Source organism: Cibotium barometz, chromosome 7, assembly GCF_041138505.1.
Source record: "Cibotium barometz isolate CiBa-2024 chromosome 7, ASM4113850v1, whole genome shotgun sequence".
Taxonomy (NCBI): domain Eukaryota; kingdom Viridiplantae; phylum Streptophyta; class Polypodiopsida; order Cyatheales; family Cibotiaceae; genus Cibotium; species Cibotium barometz.
In genome coordinates this window covers 46,002,334-46,022,178 of record NC_141052.1, presented here as the reverse complement: position 1 = coordinate 46,022,178, position 19,845 = coordinate 46,002,334, and the positions used below count along the sequence as shown (strand labels likewise).

Genomic DNA, 19,845 nt, shown 5'->3' with positions numbered 1-19,845 from the left:
AGTAAATGGCCTTGGGATGCTGTCCCTCGCTTGATAAAGGATGTAGGCCTTTACGGAGGAAATCATATCCCCCTTTCCCTCTTGCCCCCATGTGCTGAGGGGACCCGGAATCTTGGGTATTGAGCCGATTAGAGAGCTTTTCAAAGCTTGTACAGAGGACCATGACCCCATGCAACGAGAAGCTAGGGTTTTCGACGAACATGCACAACCCATCATGCCACGGGTTCGCACCTTCCTGAGTCCAAACCTCAAATTTTTCACCATTGTACATACTTCAAGTAGTTAGAATAAGGTTTTAACAATTCTTAAGGTTGAAGTGTTCAAATTTTGAACCTATCAACGGCTATCTGTAAATGATGGCATCTATATATCGCATATATTATTTGCTACTTGTAAATGGTGGCTATTTATTATACATCGCATATATTTGCTACCTGTACTCTGCTTTCGTTCGCAGAGGCCATAGCCGCAGACATAGCCGTAGACTCACCCATACACAGAGTCAGAGACTCCGCCACGTTCATTTTATCTGCCCCTGTTTCGCAGATTCCGCCATCGCCATCGCCATCCCTAAGGGTTTTCTTCTCCTCCTCCAAAGCCATGTCTCTCCGGCCCAATGGCCGCGCAGAGGTGCGCAAGAAGGCCTACAAGGTTGCGGTGGATGCTGATGAGGCCCGCCGCAAGCGAGAAGACAATCTAGTCGAGATTCGCAAGAGCAAGCGCGAGGAGAGCCTGCTCAAAAAGCGCAAGGAGGGCATGCCGGCCCAGCTGCTCAGCAGCAGCTCCCAATCCAGCACCACGGAGAAGAAGGTAGGGCTTTTTTTTTTTTTTTGTACTTTCTGCCGTTGAAGAAATTGATGGCCGTTGCTAGGTTCTGAGATCAGGCTGCTCGTGTCGGATCCGTTATCTGTGTATGGATTTCAATGATCAGTCATAATACACGTGCAACCCATGGCTACCTGTTGATATCTCCCAGTATGGTTTGTAGGCCGTCTTTATTGTGGCCACAATTCCCAGTGTTATGTACTTCCGTGGTTAATAAAAGTGGCTTTTTAGTCATCCATGCCTCAAGGTTTTGTGATGCCTTCAATGTCAGTGTACTGTGGGACCCTCCACTCCAGGGTCCATGGTTGTCTGTGCCCCCATCCCACCCCCCAGCCACCTCCCATGGTTGTAAGGCATTCGATGCTTGCCTTTAACATTTGTCAGTGTATTGTATTAAAATGCGTTGCTAGGAGGCTCAAAGGCTGCCTTCAATGATACCCAATACCACTTGTGATCTTAGGCGTGAGGCTGTAGTTGGCAATTCATCATGGCCACATCTTATCAGGTTTGCTTCTAAGCTTCGTTATTGTGGTCATGTTCTCATGCGTGTTGAAACACAAAGTGCCTCCGAGCTCCTCAAATGTGGCGTTTATCTTCTCTAGGACATTCCATAGCTGTTAATTGATTTTTTTGGTCTTGGGATTTGGTGTGTCTTTAGTATGGCCATGTATGATTGATTCGCTTTGCTTTTAGAGTTGTTTAGTTTTGGTCATAGTCAGTTTGGCCATACTTAGGGTTGTTTCTCGTACCGGTACGAACCTATTCGTACCGTATGGTTCGTAGGGTATGGTACCATACGATATCGTACAGTATGATTTTTTAAACTTTTTAAAAAAAAAAATTTGTTTCTCACCCCAACCTTGAGAAAAAAATTCCAAATGCTAAAAAAAAAAATGAAATCTTGCCCAATGAAGATCCCAAATGCCTGCAATACTTCGCAACTTTCGTGTCCACTCCCTATTTCATATAGGTTTGCTGAGAGACCTAAAAAATTTGGCAAGGTAGACTGGTAGTGTAGACTTGATTGGTAGGATGAGAGAATCTTACTACATCACTTGGAGATCCCTGGTATAGGTAGGCTAGACAGTCAGATCCTCAAGTTATGTACGAGGGAGAAGATTTGGACAGGGCCATTTTAATCTACAGCGGAGTCCCTAAACCTATCACCCTAGATACACTGACCATATTTGTGCAAGGAGAGTCTCTTAGTCATAAACGCTACACTAGGAGACCTTTGGTATCGCATTACCCATGCGGCCTCTTTTTTGGAGAAAATTGGGAGATCCAACTGTGAGAGACACATCTCCATGTTCTGCTTCCTCAAGCACTGTAGACTCTCTCTCTCTCTCTCCCCCCCCCCCCCCAAAAAAAAAAACCTTCCCTCACATTCAAGCTTGAAGCTCCATAGTTTGTAAGTGTAAAAAAAAACCGTATTTTATGTAAGGTATGCCAAAATTTCATATCGTACCAAAAATTTCCGTACGGTATCGTATCATATGGTATCGTATTTTCGTACTGTGACAACCATGGCCGTAGTGAAGGCTAACTTATGTTACAAGGCATATCTAATTGCTGTGAGAGGAAGTAAGTACATTTTTTGAGCTTATATTTATAAACAACAGTCTATCATCCTCTACCTTAGAGTAGTACATGTGCTTAGTTCTCTCATTTCTACATGTGCTTTGTCTCCTTTCTATAATCATGCTCTCAGCTACTCTGTCAACTCCTAATGTCTTCAACCTAGTGTAAGACTCATCCTATAGATTTTCCAAGGTGCTTATGTGATCTCTCTCTCTCTCTCTCTCTCTCGCCTTCCTCTTTCTCTTAAAATCTTCTATCCTTCTTATGAACATAACCAAGGACACTTAAAATTATTTTTGTCCGTTTTTTTGAGGTCAGACACGAAGGTGTCCCATACATACTGAGGAGCCACTGTGTTGGGGTCAACTGCTTCGCCTGAGAGGTGAGGTGTTGCCAGGTGGACTTTGTTTTGAGGATATGAAAGCTTAGCCAAGGATAATACGCTATAAATTAATGAATAAAGTGCATAAGTGCGGCATGATCACACTTACCATCATACTTATTGAAATTTGGTTGAGCTCATATAACGATGGTGGTTCGGGCGGTGGAGCAACTCAGGCCTTGTTGTGTCACTATAGGGAGAATTGACAACATATTTACCAGCGTAGATGCTCTCAAGTGCTGGTGTTGGAGATGCATACTGTCTTGTTCAAGCCTTTGTTGCTGTTCTCGGGTTGCTTGGTTTGCTCGTCGTCGGTCTTCATCAGTCTTGCGTTTGGCATCCTTGGCCCTTCGTTCATCACCATGTCGGGCTTATTTGGCCCTTCATTCTTCAGCCCGTTTGGCTTCTTCTTTTCGTCTTTGTTGCTCCATGATGAGGAACAATCTTTTAAACTCTGAAAGTTTTTTAGGCTTTTCATCTTCTTGGCTTTTTCAGCTTCCTCTTTATTTTTTCTCTTTTTCTTTGGTTTTTTTTTGCATCTTCTTGTTTAACCTAAGTTTTGAGCTTGATCAATCTGTCTTGCTCCAAAATTGCTTTTAGACAAAGTTGTCACTGAAGTGTAGAAGCATTTCTTTGGTGGTATCTTCTTTGTTATATCTCCTTCCATATCTTCTTTGTAGCTTTTTGAAGAAGTTTCTCTTGACATTGTGGAGGTTTGGGTGGTTTTTCTTGATTGCAGTTTTACCATGCACGGGATGCTCTCACTTGTAAGTAGCTAAGTTGGGTCACAATCAACTCTGATACCAATGTAGCATGCAATAGGTTGACCCTTGTAACACGCAACAAAGCCTTCTTTAAACATGTGAGTTTATGCAATCCACACCTCTTATCACATCCTATCACTTCCCATACACATCTTATCACATCTTATCACATCTCATACACATTTTATCAAATCCTAGGAGTTGAGAGAGAAGATGAGAGTCAACACCAGATTTGCCATTGAAAGCCCCCAGTCCCCAGTCGTGTCCCCTCCCTCCCTCTTCTCTTGCCTCCCGGTACAAGCAGGAGTATTTGCTTGTATTACTTTGGAGAACTTTGTATAATGATGTGAATGATGACTATGGACTGCCAAATGCAAGGACAAGGAAGATTGAATGTAGATTGAACCATATGCTTGATAGAATGCACAATGGAAGATGGAAAGTGGAAACATAGGAGAGAGAGTGAGAGAGAGAGAGAGAGAGAGAGATGGAGAGGAAACATAAGTATAGACCTGCTCTCAATATCACCAAACAAGGATACAAGTCCCGAGCAAGAGGGGAGAAGGCCTCGTATGTGAGGGACTGCAGCAAACAATGCTAAGCAATGAAAAAGAGTGAGGGTATGTCCGGCTATATATATGCCTAGATAAGGCAGTCGACCAACTCACGACTAGGGAAAAGAGTGCCCAAGACTCCATAAAATGGGGATAAAAAATGGGAAAAATATGTGAGGGGTGACCAGCCGAAGCCAACAGCAAGAAGATGATGTCTAACACTCCCTCTCAGCTCCGGATGCTGAGTGAACTCCAAGAAGCTAGAGACGTCGTCCTCGATCATAGATGAAAGATTGCAGAAACAGGTACCAGGAAAGCTCCACAAGCAATCTCCTCAGCAACTCAGCTACAAAAGCAACAGAATAAGCTGCCAGGTACATCGCTCCTCTGGAAGAAAACAACCATGTAGGCTGCGACGTGTTGCTCCAAATAATGGTTCGAAACCCAAGTGTAAAAATACTCCCCGAAGTCGTATGTCGTGTTTCGAACCTGGAGAAGGTATGAAAAACCTCAAAACCAACCATCTTGTAGATAATCAATCCTGGGAGAAGCAGGCTGCTCCTCACTGGAAGGAACCCTTTGAGTCTATCTGCTCAAACTCTGTAACAAGAGTTTCCAAATGTTGAAAAGAAGCATCCTCTGAAAAGGTCAGCATCGCAAGATGTAAATACTGTAGAAAAGATGGGGTCCATCTGTCCAAACTTTGTACCATGAGTTGCCCAATGCTGTACATAAGCATTCTCCATTGAGGTGGGCATCGTCAGATAAAAGGACGCCACATTCCCCTTTGAAAATAGATTTCGTCGGATTGGTACAAGCCCAACCTGATTCTGATCCAAATCCAAAAAACTTTGGAAGTACGACTATGCCCCAGGCACGGTTAGCAACCACAGATCCAAAGCATCCCACCGGGTCCAAAAGTCCATCCTCCCTAAAACAACAAACTTGCACACCGCATCAAACCCAATGCAGAACTGGTAGGAGGAGGGGCATCCTCAGAAGCATCACAAAGAGAGGCAGAGGTAGACTCCTCACAATGAGGAAGGGAAGCAGGAATATAAATTGCAATGGTAACAAAGTCCTCAAAAGCATCACTGAGAGCAGAAGACTCTTCCATAAGTAGAATCAGATCCCAAGAATAAGCAACAAACAAGTGATCCATGTGAAAGGATCACACCACATAGACAAAATACCCTCCTTTCTCTGCAAACACTACAAAGAACACAGGGTCGGACAAAATAAACTCTGCTCAGGATCTCTAAGAAGATCACTGCTCTCCTCCAGAATCTGTAAACTCTTGTCACAGAAGAAAGTCTCCACAGATACAAAACAGCTCCCGAAATTGATCCTCAAGTGAAGTAGCTGGAGATGGGCCCCCTTTGAGCTTAGAAAACTCCTTTGAGCAGTATTTTAGCAAAATGCAGCCAAAATACTGCTTTCCAGCAAAAAAAAAAACAGCACTCCACCGCCAACAGAAGGCAAGGAACATGAAGAAACCAGGTAACTATGTAGGCCAGGAACGAAACGCAAGTATAGATGCTCCAAAATCAGCATAACGCTGACTGAAAACAGAAATTCAGTGTCATCCTCAAAGCCAAACTGCCACCAAAGCCACAATCCACACAAAGCCCCCTTTGCAAGTGATATGTGTCCACTAGAGAAGAAAATGCAGCCAACCCAGAGGGCTGCAAACCTGAAAATTCAGGCCAACCAGGTTCCACACCTCATATGAGGAAAAACGCTGAAGAGAAGGTACCTTCGGGTCCAATGGATGAAGCCCAAGTGAAGGTAGAGCTACCAGCAGAAATCAGTCTAGAAAAACGCAGCAACCATGGCTGCAAATCTGAAAACGCAGAGGTATTCAGGGAAGGAGATAGGGCAGATTCTGGAAAACACAGGTGACAGAAGAGATAGGTACCACCAAGCCTCAGATCAGCAAACAGCATCAGAAAACTTGTACGAGGAAAAAATGTAGCACATATGCTGCTGCTGTCTTGCACAGAATAGGACGCCATGACTAAGGGGGGTAGATGCTGCTGAATACTGAAGACTTGCTGCAAAACCACCTGTAGAAAAAAACGCAGCACTCCAAGGTACTGCTGCCCTGAAAACAGAGCACCCGACAATTGTGTAAGGGATCTCAGGGGTCAAACCTGTTAAGGATGACCTCGGGTTGCAATGCAGAAGCGCCGGTGATTTCCAACGTTGGATGCTCCCTCCTCTCCCTCCTGCGTTTTTTCTTCTCAAGGTGCTGCTGCCCTGAAAACAGAGCACCCGACAAGTGTGTAAGGGATCTCAGGGGTCAAACCTGTAAAGGATGACCTCGGGTTGCAATTGAGAAGCGCCTGGACGAGGCAGGCGACCAGTAGCAAACTTGAGAAGAAAAAACGCAGGAGGGAGAGGAGGGAGCATTCAACGTTGGAAATCACCGGCGCTTAGATACCATGATAGAATGCACAACGGAAGATGGAAAGTGGAAACACAGGAGAGAGAGTGAGAGAGAGAGAGATGGAGAGGAAACATAGGTATAGACTTGCGCTCAATATCACCAAACAAGGATACAAGTCCCGAGCAAGAGGGGAGAAGGCCTCGTTTGTGAGGGACTGCAGCAAACAATGCTTAGCAATGAAAAAGAGTGAGGGTATGCCCACCTAGCAGGCTCGCAACAATTAGACCTTAGGCTCGGGTGAGTTCGGAGGGCTCTACGGGTCGGTAGTGAGTCGCTAGTCACAATCTATTGTGGTCATGGGATGCATATGATGTTGAGAAAATAAAACTTCGTTAGGGTTTTGGTTCTAGGTCAAATGATCCTTGGGTGTGGTCCATGGAGACCTTACATACATTAGGAACCACACACATGCGGTTAATTCTTGCTAAGATCCTCTCATTGATTCTTTGCAAAACTAGGCTTTGAGGTCCTTGCGTCCACATTAAAAACACTTGCCTTAGGCACATTTTTACTCATTCGATAATTCATAATTAAAACAGTTCTCCTCTCAGCCTATTTCTAAAAGTCAAATTTGATTTCTTGAAGTCCTTGGAATCCTCCTTCATTGGATGTTCGCTAATCTGCCAAGAGGCTATGCAGTCTTGTCCTATATCTAGAGCAAGCAACACTCACATGTGCACATGCCACATACATAGGGCCCAAGGAAAGCGAAAGGTGGTCTCACCTTCCAACCATAGGCTTGCCTTTGCAAGCCATATTGGAGCTTGGGAGAGAGAGATTCATGCACCACCTTAGCAATAGGTCTTTAGATCTCAGATCACCTTACAACTAGTCTACCACCACGTGTCCCATACCACAGTGGTACCAATCTAGAGGCTTGGGTATCTGTTGTGACCCACCACAAGACCAGTTCAGCACTAGGCACATGCTCCCTGATGCTCTCTTCCTTTGCTTGACGGGTCCTATCCTCTACAAGTTTCCTGATTTTAGGATTTTCTTGAAGACTCTACAACTAGCAATCACCAGCTTGCTCTCTCAACAAAGCCTCCACATCAAGAACTCCGTTTCCATGATTAGCTGTTTGCTTTTGTGGTGTCCTTGCTACTTCTGAGCCTAAATGGGTTGCCATAAAGCTTAATCCTTATGAAATAGTGAAGAAAAATCTCTTTTTGGACTGTCTTCTAGTCTCAGAAGTGAGCAAGCTAGGCTTTGATACCAATGTAGCCCGGTTGGGATGTGTAAGGAATTAATCTCAACTATGAAACATGGATTAAGATGAAATGACAAACCATTCACACATTCACCTTGTGACAAAAAAATAATAAAGTGAGATAGTGACACCACACTCGGTCAGAATAACGGACCCTGCCTTACGTAATGATGTATTACTCAGGGTGTGCACAAAGGACCACCAAATTCCACATGAAAAAACAAGACAAAAACAGTGTCTTTGAAAGAAGACATTTCCCCTGTCAGTGTTCACAACCCTTATCTCCCCATGGAGTAGGTGACATAGTACTCTTGCCAAGGCTCTTGGTGATGACTGGCGTGGTGGAGCGACCAGCCTTTGTTTCACACCCAACTTCTAAGGCCCTATAGAGCACATCATGTACTTATCAACCTATCCAAGATGGGAAAGTCCTCGGGACATGTGAAATACCTAGAACCATGGGGCCGTTGTTATTCTCTAGTCTTCAAGCGCCTCCAATGCACTCCAACGCTCCAAGTAAATCTTCAGATGAAGGGTGAGGGGGCATTTTTTATTAGGTTTATTAAACCTTAACAAGGCGTTGACGTGGTAAAAGCTCAACGGGCAGCGCTGATGGATTGTTGGTGCAGGGAAAAGCAGGCGAACAGCAGCGATGGCGCTCAACGACGAACTGCTGGGTAGAGCTGTAGTGGGTGTGGGAGGGGCAGCTACTACCACTGGGGATGCGATGCACATAACATGTCGGGTGTTGACGACAGATGCAGAAGAAGTGGCGGATGTAATAGAAAATGGGAGATGAAGTGACATAGAGCAGCCAGAGGTAATGATAGAGGGAGGCTCTGATACCAATTGAAGCATAGAGCAGCCAGAGGTAATGATAGAGGGAGGCTCTGATACCAATTGAAGCATTCACAGGCCTTGATAGGGTTAGCTGGACACAGGCTTATGAAGGCTGAAACTCCATTACGAAGTGAGGGTGAGAATCAAACGGTAGTGGCATTCAACAATTGGCAGTCACCACCTCACATGTGGTGGGCAGGGTGCATGGCCAACCACTGCCATGGCTTGCCATCAAAGAGGGCACTCCCTTTTTCTTTGAAGAGGACTTCTTTTTCGCCTTTGTGCGCACTTGCAAACTGCCACCCTTGATGTGCGCGCTGACGTGCTGCTGCTTGTACAGTAGCTTATGCTGTCTGTACCTTTATCTCCTGCTCCTTGTGTGTGCCTCCATGTTGCTGCCATAGTTTTTCCATACGGCAACCATACGGCAAATGCATACGGGTATGGAAGTATGAAAAAAGTACGGTTCACATCCCCAAGAAATTCCATATGTTGGATACCATACGGCACCCTAAATTTAAGGAAAAACATGCTACATATGACACAAAAAAACCAAAGAAACTTGAAACTGCAAAGATTTTGGGATTTGAAAAAACATAAATGATGTAGAGCCAGGATCCAAACTCCGGCCTTTATATTACTGTAACTTGTTTACATCATACATGTATGATCAATGATGTATCATGTAACATGTTACATAAGTAGGGACTAGGGAGTGTGGAGTGGGCAAATGCCAAAACTTGTCACCTGAAGGCATAGTTTTTTCATACGGCAACCATACGACATACGTGTATGAGTCTAGAACTATGAAATAAGTATGGTTCAAACCTTGGAGAAATTCCATATGTGGGATTTCATACTTGATTCTTAAATTAAAGGGTAGACATGCCATTTTCAAAGAAGTGAACCATGAGAGACTTAAAGTATGTGAGCCAAGATAGATGGTCTATCATGGTTTTCACAAATTGACCATGTTTTATCCGTCATGACTTTCACACATTGACAATTAATCTCTATGTCTAGAAAAGATGCAAAACATTTTCTTTTTTGTCTTGAGTATGAAAAGTTTTTCCATACGTGACCATACGGGTATGGAAGTATGGAATATTTTCCATACGAGTATGAAAAAAACTATGGTTGCTGCCCCTGTTTTGCTTCCATGCAACTGCCTATGATTTGCTCTATGCTGCTGACTTGCTGTCCCTGAAGGTCTCACTCCTATGCCCTTGTTCAGGCTGTACAACTGTAGGTGTCCCCTTGTTCAGGCTGTGCACGCTGATCTGCTGCCTGTGCACTCTGCCTTGCAGCTAATGTACAGCCAGCGCTGCCAAACAGCAGTTCCCTACCACCAGTTGCTTCTGCCACTATCAAATCTCCTCCACAGTGCTGCTTTTTCCACCAACCATTGTTTGTCCGATGGACTTTGAGGTTTGACGCTTTGGACGTTTGAAGATTTTAAGGTTCCCATCACTCTGAATGTCATGGCCCACTGTCAAGGTAGGAAGCTCGTGTTCTGACAAGAATTCGTGGACTCAGGAGACTGTGTGTTGCCGGTGAAGGACTCTGCTTGGGATTGTGAAGATCCTGTGCATAGCCTTGGATTCACTTGGGGCTTGGCCCTTCTTCGAGGTGCGGGAAGCAAAAGAAGGATTTCGGCATCAGCATATTGTTTCTTGATTTCTTGATTCCAACATAGGTGTGGTCAGGGTAGGCACTGGAAGAAACTCGAGAACATATTTTTTCTTGATTTCATTTCGGTCCCTCCAGTGCCTTCCCTGACCACACCTATGCTGGAATATATCATCTCTAGAGGCTCTACATCACCTTTTCATGCTTATACCAGTTGTTTTATGAGACCTTGCATTGGCATATTTAGCAGATATTATTTAGGCATTTTTTACCATTTTTAAGGCATTTTATGCTATCGGACAGCTTGCTACTACAGCTGGCCGACTAGCTCTCTGGAGGGATATATAAGGGTTCTCACCCTTCCCCTCACTTTTATCTCATTCTTGCATATCTGCTGGAGGTCATTGGCTGTAGCAACAGTCTCTTATGCTAGTAAGCACCTACGGGATTCCCTTGTGCTCATTTTCAGCAATAATCAAGTGTTTCTAGCCTACCTGTGATGCTCTTTCTTTCATGGTGTCAGAGACAAACTCTGATCTACATGTAAGAAATTGTTGCATTTTTCTAATTGGAGCAGAGGCTCCATAATTGTGCCGCGTTTTCTGCATTTGTACTGCCAAACTACTGTGTTTTTGTTGTTGGAGGCTGAAGCTCTCTTCTAGGTGCTTGAGGACAGGGTTCCTGAGAGATTTGCTTTCTCTATTTCTCTTTTCCCACCGTCCCTCCCTCCCTTTCTTATTTCTCTCCTCTTGTTGTGCATAGCTTGAGAGGAACATGTAACATGTAAGAAACTGTTGCATTTTTCTAATTGGAGCAGAGGCTCCATCATTGTGCTGCGTTTCTGCATCTGTACTGCCGAACTACTGGGTTTTTGCTGTTGGAGGCTGAAGCTCTCTTCTAGGTGCTTGGGGATAGGGTTCCTGAGAGATTTGGTTTCTCTATTTCTCTTTTCCCACCCTCCCTCCCTTTCTTATTTCTCTCCTCTTGTTGTGCATAGCTTGAGAGGAGGCTATTTGCTCTTTAAAAAAAAAAAACAGCCCTCTTTCTTCAGAGAAGGTTTCTTGTCAGAGGACATGGCTTCAGGAGATTTCTCTAGTGTTGCTCCTTCTCCCGTTGATACTCCAGCTCCTTCATTGCTTGGATCCTCTGCTCCCCTACTGCCGCTCCTCAGGTGGTTCCTCTTCCCAATCTTTCTTCTTTGAGTTTCTCTCATCCAGGTCTCACTCCCACCCCTACCCATATACCATCCTACAATCCTCCCCAATTCAGTGACTCCATGAAGCTTACAGCAACCAACTATTATACATGGTCTTTCTACACTCAGTTATTGATGGAAGGAGCCGGTGTGTGGATGGCTATCTACACACCTCACTTGGTGGACCCTGCTTTGAGAAGCATATTGGACGTCATATCATAATCCATTGCGTGACTCCATCTATATAGGCACAATTTGTCTCTACCCGGAGTAATGCTCATCAGATGTGGACAGAGATCCAGAGGAGGTATGGGAGAGTTTCGACAGTGAAGATTGCCAAATTGGAGTTAGATCTGGAGAAGCTTACAATCAATGAGTCAGATAACTTGATTGAGAAGATTGGAGAGTTCATCCATATCAAGTTGCAGCTTGAGGAGTATGGGAGCACCATCAACAATCCCATCCTTAAACTTCTTGGTAAATTGCTTGCTTCCTTTGATTCTTTTAAGGATAATATTTATTTCCGTGATTCTCCCCCTCTTTTAAGGAAGTTGTGAGTTATCTCCACAACAAGTGCATGCTTCGTGGAAAAGGCAAGTCGGAGTCTGCTTTTGTTGCCTCTGACAAGGGCAAAGGCAAAGGCGGAAAAGGGACGATTGATGCCTTCTTGTTATCTCTTGGCTTTGAGAGGGCATATGCTAATAGCAATCTCTATGTGCTTCTTTCTGATTGAGATATTTGTGTCATCGTTTTGTATGTTGATGACCTCATCCTTTTTGGCTCAGATACTGAGTTGGTCACACAGGTTCAGTCCAAGCTTTCAGAGACATTTGAGATGACCAATCTTGGCCTCCTTCATTATTTTCTTGGGCTGGAGGTTTGGCAGAAAGATGACTATATCTTCATTTCTTAGCAGAAGTATGTGAAGAAGCTGCTCTCACTTTATGGGTTGTCAGACTGTACGCCTCTCTGTTGTCCCATGGATCCCAATGCTTGCCAACACCCGTCCAGATATCTCCTATGCTATGAGTGTTCTCAGCCAATTCTCATCAGCCGCTCGAAGGTCTCATTGGCAGCCAGCCTTGAGAGTTCTTCGTTATCTTCAAGGTACTTCAGATTATGGCATCACCTATTCTAGTGGTGCTGATTTTGGTTGGTTTCATAGATTTTGATTGGGCACGCTTCATTGATACTTGGAGGTCTACATCTGGATATTGCTTCATGCTTGGTACTGGATTGGTTTCTTGGAAGTCTCAAAAGTAGAGGATTGTTTCTGCTTATTCCACGAAGGCTGAGTATAAATCCTACCTTCTCTCCTCCATTGAGGCACTTTGGATTCATCAGATTTAGGAGCATTTGTGTTGTGCCGACACTTCCCCAGTTACCATCTTCTCGGATTCTCAGAGTGCTATTGCTCCAGCTCAGAATCCTGTGATACGGGGACGATCCAAGCATATTGAGGTGCATTATCATTTTGTACGTGATTGGATCGAGTTGGGACTTCTTTGGCTGGCCTACAGTTTTACCAAGGACAATGTGGTTGATCTTCACCAAACCACTTCCGAGAGCTACTTTGGAGGTGTTACTTCAGCGTGCTGGTATTGGACTGCCCCTCTAGCGTTGAAGAGGTGGTGTTGGAATATATCATCTCCAGAGAGTCTACATCACCTTTTCATGCTTGACTGGTCATTTTATGAGACCCTGCATCGGCATATTTAGGAGATATTATTTAGGCATTTTTATTATTTTTAAGACATTTTATAGCATTTTATGCTACTGGATAGCTGTGGGCCTGCTACAACTGGCCGACCAGCTCTCTAGAGGGATATATAAGGGTTCTCACCCTTCCCCTTACTTTTATCTCATTCTTGCATATCTGTTGGAGGTCATTGGCTGTAGCAACAGTCTCTTATGCTTGTAAGCACCTACGGGCTTCTCTCGTGCTCATTTTCAGCAATAATCAATTGTTTCCTGCCTTCTACAGTTTGTGCTTTGGGCCTACAACATGTGAAGCTCTTTCTTTCAACCTAGATGTTGCAATTCTTGAATGAAGTCCTGATCTGGTTCTAGTCTTATTCTTTATCTTGCTGCCCTTCAAGGAAATAGCTCTGGTTAAGCCTGCACATGTCTTGCACATGACATCCCTCTCTACTAAACTTGATGACGGGATTCCAACTTCTGTTCTTGGATGACAGTCATCATCCCATTGTCTATTCACGGAGTCCCAACCTCTCATCCTTCCCTTCTTTGCAACCTTTTCATTGAAAACCCTGCCCGGTCTCCAAATCCACTCCAACTCTGATGAAGATCTATGCATTTGTTCCATCTTGTCTCCTTTCCATTCCTACACTATTCCTGAACATTTTCTTTGGTCTTCTTTTCCTGAGTATTGAGCCTGGCACTCTCACTCCACCCCTTGGAGGATCATTTTCCCTTGGGACCGTTGCTTGAAATCCTTTCTTGGTGTGCCCCAAGTGGCACCCGACTCATAGGACTGCCATTCCCCTTGGGTATTGTGGAACACCACCAACCAACCTTGTGGGAATTTCTTCCATGTCTTGTGTTCCTTTCCTTGGGCCTCGTACTTGTGCACTTTCTTGTACCTTGGACCTATGCACCTTCATCTGAGATTGAATCAGTGTTTAGCCTTGCTGGGCCTGCACGATGGTTTCATCCATGCGCGATGCAGTAAGGGCGGCTGGGATATGCGTAGAAAAAATATCTCAGAATCAGCTCGAAGCTTTGATACCAATGTCACATGCGGAAGCTCTGGGAGTCTTCTTTCAGCCCTAAACACCATCTTGGTACATGCTGATGCAAAACGCAAGCAGAAGATAGAGAAGAGAGAGAGAGAGAGATAGCTGAGTATTCAGTATATTCATATGGTACAAAAAGGTGTACAAATCTTGTAGCCCTTTGCTGCCTTGAAAAGGTAGAGAATACCTAATCCCATAGTCACAGGGAATGGGCATTTTTAGACCCGGGAATGTTGGGGATGGCAGCATCTTCCCGTTCCCATTCCCGTCCCATGTCTCTCTATAGTCACAGGGAATGGCCATTCTCAATCTTTTCCGTCCCCGTTCCCCGTTCCCATTTCGCGTCCCATGTGACTATGCCTAATCCTACAGCCTATTCTATGCGCCAACTCATGAAGAGTTGAATGAGAAACAAGAACTCAGCCCATGCTATTTATAGCCAAGAAAAAGCCCAACTGGAGTGGCCGACCTGCTGTCGGCTAGGTCCCTGGACAAACCCAATTCACATGCTGCGGCCGACTCAGATAAAGCTTCCTTAAAGCTGGCCGACGGCCTCCTGGATCCCTCCAGTGCCGCCCTTCAAGGAAATAGCTCTGGTTAAGCCTGCACATGTCTTGCACATGACATTTATGTACAAAAGGTGCACCACTTTTCTGGGACCGATTGCATGACTAGAAATACAAATTGAGCAGCTGTAAAGATATGGACACCAAGGTGTACATGCCTTTATACACAGAACCTGCACCTGATAATGGGGGTGGGGATGCCTTAGAATTAGAATCAGTGTGCATGATGGCAGATTTTGCACTAGCTGTGTGGTGGTGATGATGATGTTATGGAGCTTTGCGATGCATGATGGATTTGGTCTGAAGTTATTAACATCATCATTTATATACACAGTAATGTTTTTGTGCTTTTGATTTCTGGCATACAACCGTACTTGTCTCTGTGTATTTTATGAGCCTGCTACAAAAGTTTACTTTGTCTAGTTTGGCAGTTGGAGAGTTTGCCGGGGATGATATCTGGAGTTTGGTCTGAAGATCTGAATACACAAGTGGAAGCTACATATCAGTTCAGGAAGGTTTTGTCTATAGGTGGGTGCAATTACCCAAATGCTTTGATGCTTTTCATGATATTTCTGGATCATTATGTAGTCTCTAAAACACTATTCTGTTTGGCTGGGGCAGAACGCAATCCTCCAATACAGGAAGTCATTGATGCAGGGGTGGTTCCTCGCTTTGTTGAGTTTCTCCTTCGTAGCGACTTCCCTCAGTTGCAGGTGTGCTCCTTTGAGTGAGGCTTCAATAAATCTTTCTAATCAATTCCCTGCACTAGTTGTGTTGTATCATGGGGTACATATAGTAATTTGTGTTTTTCACTGAGGGGAACTTGTGTTCTGCTTTTATGTGCTTAATGCAGTTTGAGGCAGCATGGGCCTTGACTAATATTGCGTCTGGGACCTCAGACCATACCAGAGTGGTGATAGATCACGGTGCAGTCCCCATCTTTGTGCAACTTCTTAATGCTCCTGGAGATGATGTTCGGGAACAGGTGCAGTCGTTTGCTTTTGGCAAATGTTTGATCTCCCTTTACTTCATCAAATAGTTCAGATGTGTTAGTGTTGCATATTTATACTAACTATATACTCTTCAAAGTTACTGCCGTTTCTTACTTTGAGCTGCTCATATTGGTACCCATCAAGTTTGCTTGCTGGCTATCAAGTGCTTGGCATATTAACCCTTACCTACCTAGCTTATATGTAATGTGAAAGATGTGGGTAAAGCCAAGTTTGCTTGCTGGCTATCAAGTGCTTGGCAGATCAACCCTTACCTACCTAGCTGAGATGTGGGTAAAGCTAGTTTTCCACTTTCACATCCCAGAATGTTGATGGAATGTGCAGGCTGTGTGGGTGTTAGGGAATGTGGCCGGTGATTCACCAAAATGCCGAGATTTGGTTCTTGGTCATGGTGCAATGATGCCTCTCCTTAGTCAACTGAATGAAAATGCAAAGCTTTCAATGCTCAGGAATGCAACATGGACTCTTTCAAACTTTTGTCGTGGAAAGCCTCCACCCCCTTTTGAGCAGGTATTTCAATTGATGACCTGATCAACTTGCTTGCAAGGCTTAGGACGATTCTTTCATTACTCAATAATCAATCCAATGTCTCATCGTGCAGACAAAAGTTTCTGTTCCTGCCCTTGAACGGCTGATCCATTCAACTGACGAGGATGTGCTGATAGATGCTTGTTGGGCCCTCTCATATCTCTCTGATGGCACAAATGATAAAATTCAAGCTGTGATAGAAGCTGGGGTCTGTCACAGGCTTGTGGAATTGCTACTGTAAGAGTTTTGTATTTTGTTAAGAGTAGTTACCTTCATTTTATATTTTTTAAATGGGAAGCACTGTCTAAATTCGTGGTGACACTAAGTTGTGAGATTGATTTGGGTTCAGCCATCCTTCCCCATCTGTACTCGTACCTGTGCTACGGACAGTGGGCAATATAGTCACAGGGGATGATGCACAAACTCAGGTTATTGCTTTTTTCTTATTGCTTAAATTCAGGCTAGGAACTCCTCACTAGCATATTGATAAAGCTTAGCTTTTAAGTCTTTGTTGAGTTACTTGGGAACGTAACCATTTGTTTAAAATCGGAAGCTGCATTGAACACGTATGTATATGTAAATATGTGTGTGTGTGTGTGTGTGTGTGTGTGTTTGTGTTTGTGTATGTGCATATATATATATATATATATATATATATGTATATGTATATATGTATATATATATATATATATATGTATATGTATATATGTATATGTATATATGTATATGTATATATATATATGTATATATATATATACACGTACATTTACATGTCTATGCATGCTCGCATGCATATATGTATGCTTGTTTGTATTTGAACATGTATGTATCTATATATGAATATGTACATGTATGTATGCATGCATGCATGCATGTGTACATGTATATTGCATATGCATTTGTACATGCATGTATGTTTGCTTGTATATGTATATGAAAATGTTTACGGTATGTAACACGCACATACTTGTACATATCTTAGTTTGATGTATTACAAAAAGCATACTACCTTTTTGTGTGTTTTGTATGCATGTATGTGGATGAACATTTGTGTTTACGAATGTGAATGTGCATGTACGCATGTTAATATGTGCGTGTATTTTTGCATGCATGCATGTATGAATGAAAGTAGAAAGTCAGTGTTTTTTCCATCAACCAGTGAAGCACGAGAATTTTCTTTTTTCAGTTCATGATTAACAATCAAGTGCTACCGTGTCTTCTGAACCTGCTCACTCATAATCATAAGAAGAGTATCAAGATGGAAGCTTGTTGGGCTATATCTAATATTACTGCAGGGAACAAAGAACAAATCCAGGTAACACATGAGTCTTATTTGCAAACACTGTGCGTTGATTTTGGAGGAAGGATGGTCCTTGAAGTGCTTTTCATTGGATGGGACAGGCTGTAATTGATGCAAATATTATCCCTCCTCTGGTAGCTTTGTTGGGGAATGCGGAGTTCGAAATCAAGAAAGAGGCTGCCTGGGCAATCTCAAACACAACATCCGGTGGAGCACACGATCAGATTAAGTACTTTCCAACTTTTCACTCTCGATGTTTGATTATGTCATAGAGCAGGCTGGCTAACATTGCTGTTTAACAATTCCTGTTGCAGAAACGAATGCGATTTCTGATTTTGATTATGCAGGTACCTTGTGAGTCAAGGTTGCATCAAGCCACTGTGTGATCTTTTGACCTGTCCAGATCCTCGAACTATCACTGTTTGCTTGGAGGGTCTTGAAAACATATTGAAAGTTGGGGAAGCAGAGAAGGATCTTGGGAACACGGATGGCCTCAATTCATATGCCCAGTACATTGATGAGGCAGAAGGCCTTGAAAAGATTGAGAGTTTACAAATGCATGACAACTCAGACATTTATGAAAAGGCTGTGAAGCTTTTGGAAACATACTGTTTTGAGGAGGAAGATCACAATGCTGCTTCTGGGGGCACCACCTTCAACTTCGATGGAAAGCAGAACGTTCCAAGTGGAGGCTTCAACTTTACTTGATTTGTATCTGTAAGTCTATTAACTCTTATCGTCTTGCTTGTCTTGTCTATCAATCTTTGGAGACAAACAAGGGCCTGTCTTGTTATGGTGGGTGGTCTTGCAGGACTGTCCTATTGGCCTGCCGTAGATTCCTCAAGCAGCTTGTTGAGGTGATGCATGCGAATCTAGAGGTCTGCACATGAGGTTCTTCCAATATACAACCATATGTAGCCAACGCGCAGGTAGCATGGTGATGTGTTTCTGTCTGATCTGCTGCACAGCTTATTGCCATGATGAGCTGATCAAAAGCCAGTGTGACTTCACGGATAGGGGACTGGGTGATCAAGAAACAGGGCTTGGTATTTTTTAGAATAATTTAAGCAATGCTTTTGCTTTTGCTTCTGTCTTGGGTGGGCCATGGTGAATCAAAATCAATAAAAAGCCAAATTTGCAGTATGGACTTCGATTAATAAAAGCAAGGAAGGTAGGTGTCTGCACTTGCAAACTGGCTGACCATGGGAGAAGGGGGGGGATGCCCCTCTTGGACAAACCCTCTAGATGTGTTTGTAAATTCACAGGCGTGAAAAACTATTGAAGTTTTTCATGGTTGCTAATTTTTTAATTATTTTTTCGTGTTAAAGAGATAGTTGGTGTTGATAATTTTAATGAAGTTGTGTTAAGAGATTTAATTAAGATCAGTGACTTGTGGATGAGAAGAACTCAAGGTTTTCATGACGTGAAAAATCGGTTAGTTTTAAAAAGGTTATGTGAACATGTATTACCAAAGTTTGGATCTGGTGTGAAAATCTAAGGTAATGTTGGTGTGAAAAACTTAGAGATTTCATGTCGAGATGTTGGCCTTGGAAAGCTTAATCAGGGGGGTCCAATTAAAGCTTTGCGTATTTAGTTTGTATATTTAACAAGTTTGAGTAAAAAAAAGTATAAGGCATGAAAAATGAGTCGGTTTTTCACAGTCGTGAAGAACTTGAGTGGTTTTTCATAGCTAAACATGTTGGTGGTTTTATCTTTTTTTTTTCCTTGAGGGATTCAATTAGAAAATTATGTGAAACGTTCTATACCAGGCACTAGGAAGAATGTCATGCAAGCAAAGGATTTTGTGATCAACTGCATGTCCTTTCACGTTGTCCAAAACAAGGGTTGAACTTAGCCTTGTCGAGGCATGTGATGTTGGGTCTTGCCATTGTGGGAGCGTTAGCTCGTCCGTCGCGTCCTCATTTAGTTGTCACAAAGGAATGTTGTTTACCAAAAAGGTGAACGGAGAGCTCTCAATGCCTACGTGGCGGCAAGAAGAGATGGTCTTTCACGATGGTTCTCTCACAAAAGGTGGGGAAAAAAGAAGCTAATAGAAGAGAGAAATCTACATGCACATCTATGTAAACAAGCATCCATCAATCACGTAACAATCCAATAGCATTTAAGCAAGCAAGAAGAGGGAAGGAGAGCTCACAAGAAAAGTATTGCAAGAGAATGATTGTGTCTTGCTTATTGTCAAAAATGACTTGTATATAATAACTAGCTTTCACACTATGGACTGATTGTGTCTTGCTT

General features: G+C 43.3%; 1 protein-coding gene across 2 annotated transcripts; it reads left to right on the top strand.

The window, feature by feature from the left end:
- Positions 1-397: 397 nt before the first annotated feature.
- Positions 398-18,919, top strand: LOC147637081 (importin subunit alpha-like). Of its 2 annotated transcripts, none has more exons than XM_086800697.1 (11): positions 398-810; positions 15,175-15,279; positions 15,373-15,464; positions 15,605-15,736; positions 16,086-16,271; positions 16,363-16,526; positions 16,639-16,717; positions 17,476-17,604; positions 17,691-17,818; positions 17,937-18,306; positions 18,401-18,919. In XM_086800697.1, the coding sequence occupies exons 2-10, from the start codon at positions 15,201-15,203 to the stop codon at positions 18,295-18,297; spliced, it is 1,350 nt and encodes a 449-aa protein (XP_086656823.1). In that variant the 5' UTR covers positions 398-810; positions 15,175-15,200; the 3' UTR covers positions 18,298-18,306; positions 18,401-18,919. The 2 variants fall into 2 exon arrangements, with proteins under 2 accessions (XP_086656823.1, XP_086656824.1); XM_086800698.1 differs by having other exon boundaries at positions 412-810; positions 15,183-15,279.
- Positions 18,920-19,845: the final 926 nt, after the last annotated feature.

Coding starts and splice junctions, on each gene's coding strand:
- LOC147637081 (XM_086800698.1), top strand. CDS start 601: ATGTCTCTCCGGCCCAATGGCCGCGCAGAGGTGCGCAAGAAGGCCTAC. Junction 16,272..16,362: donor CTCCACCCCCTTTTGAGCAG/GTATTTCAATTG, acceptor CTCATCGTGCAG/ACAAAAGTTTCTGTTCCTGC. Junction 17,605..17,690: donor GGAACAAAGAACAAATCCAG/GTAACACATGAG, acceptor TGGATGGGACAG/GCTGTAATTGATGCAAATAT.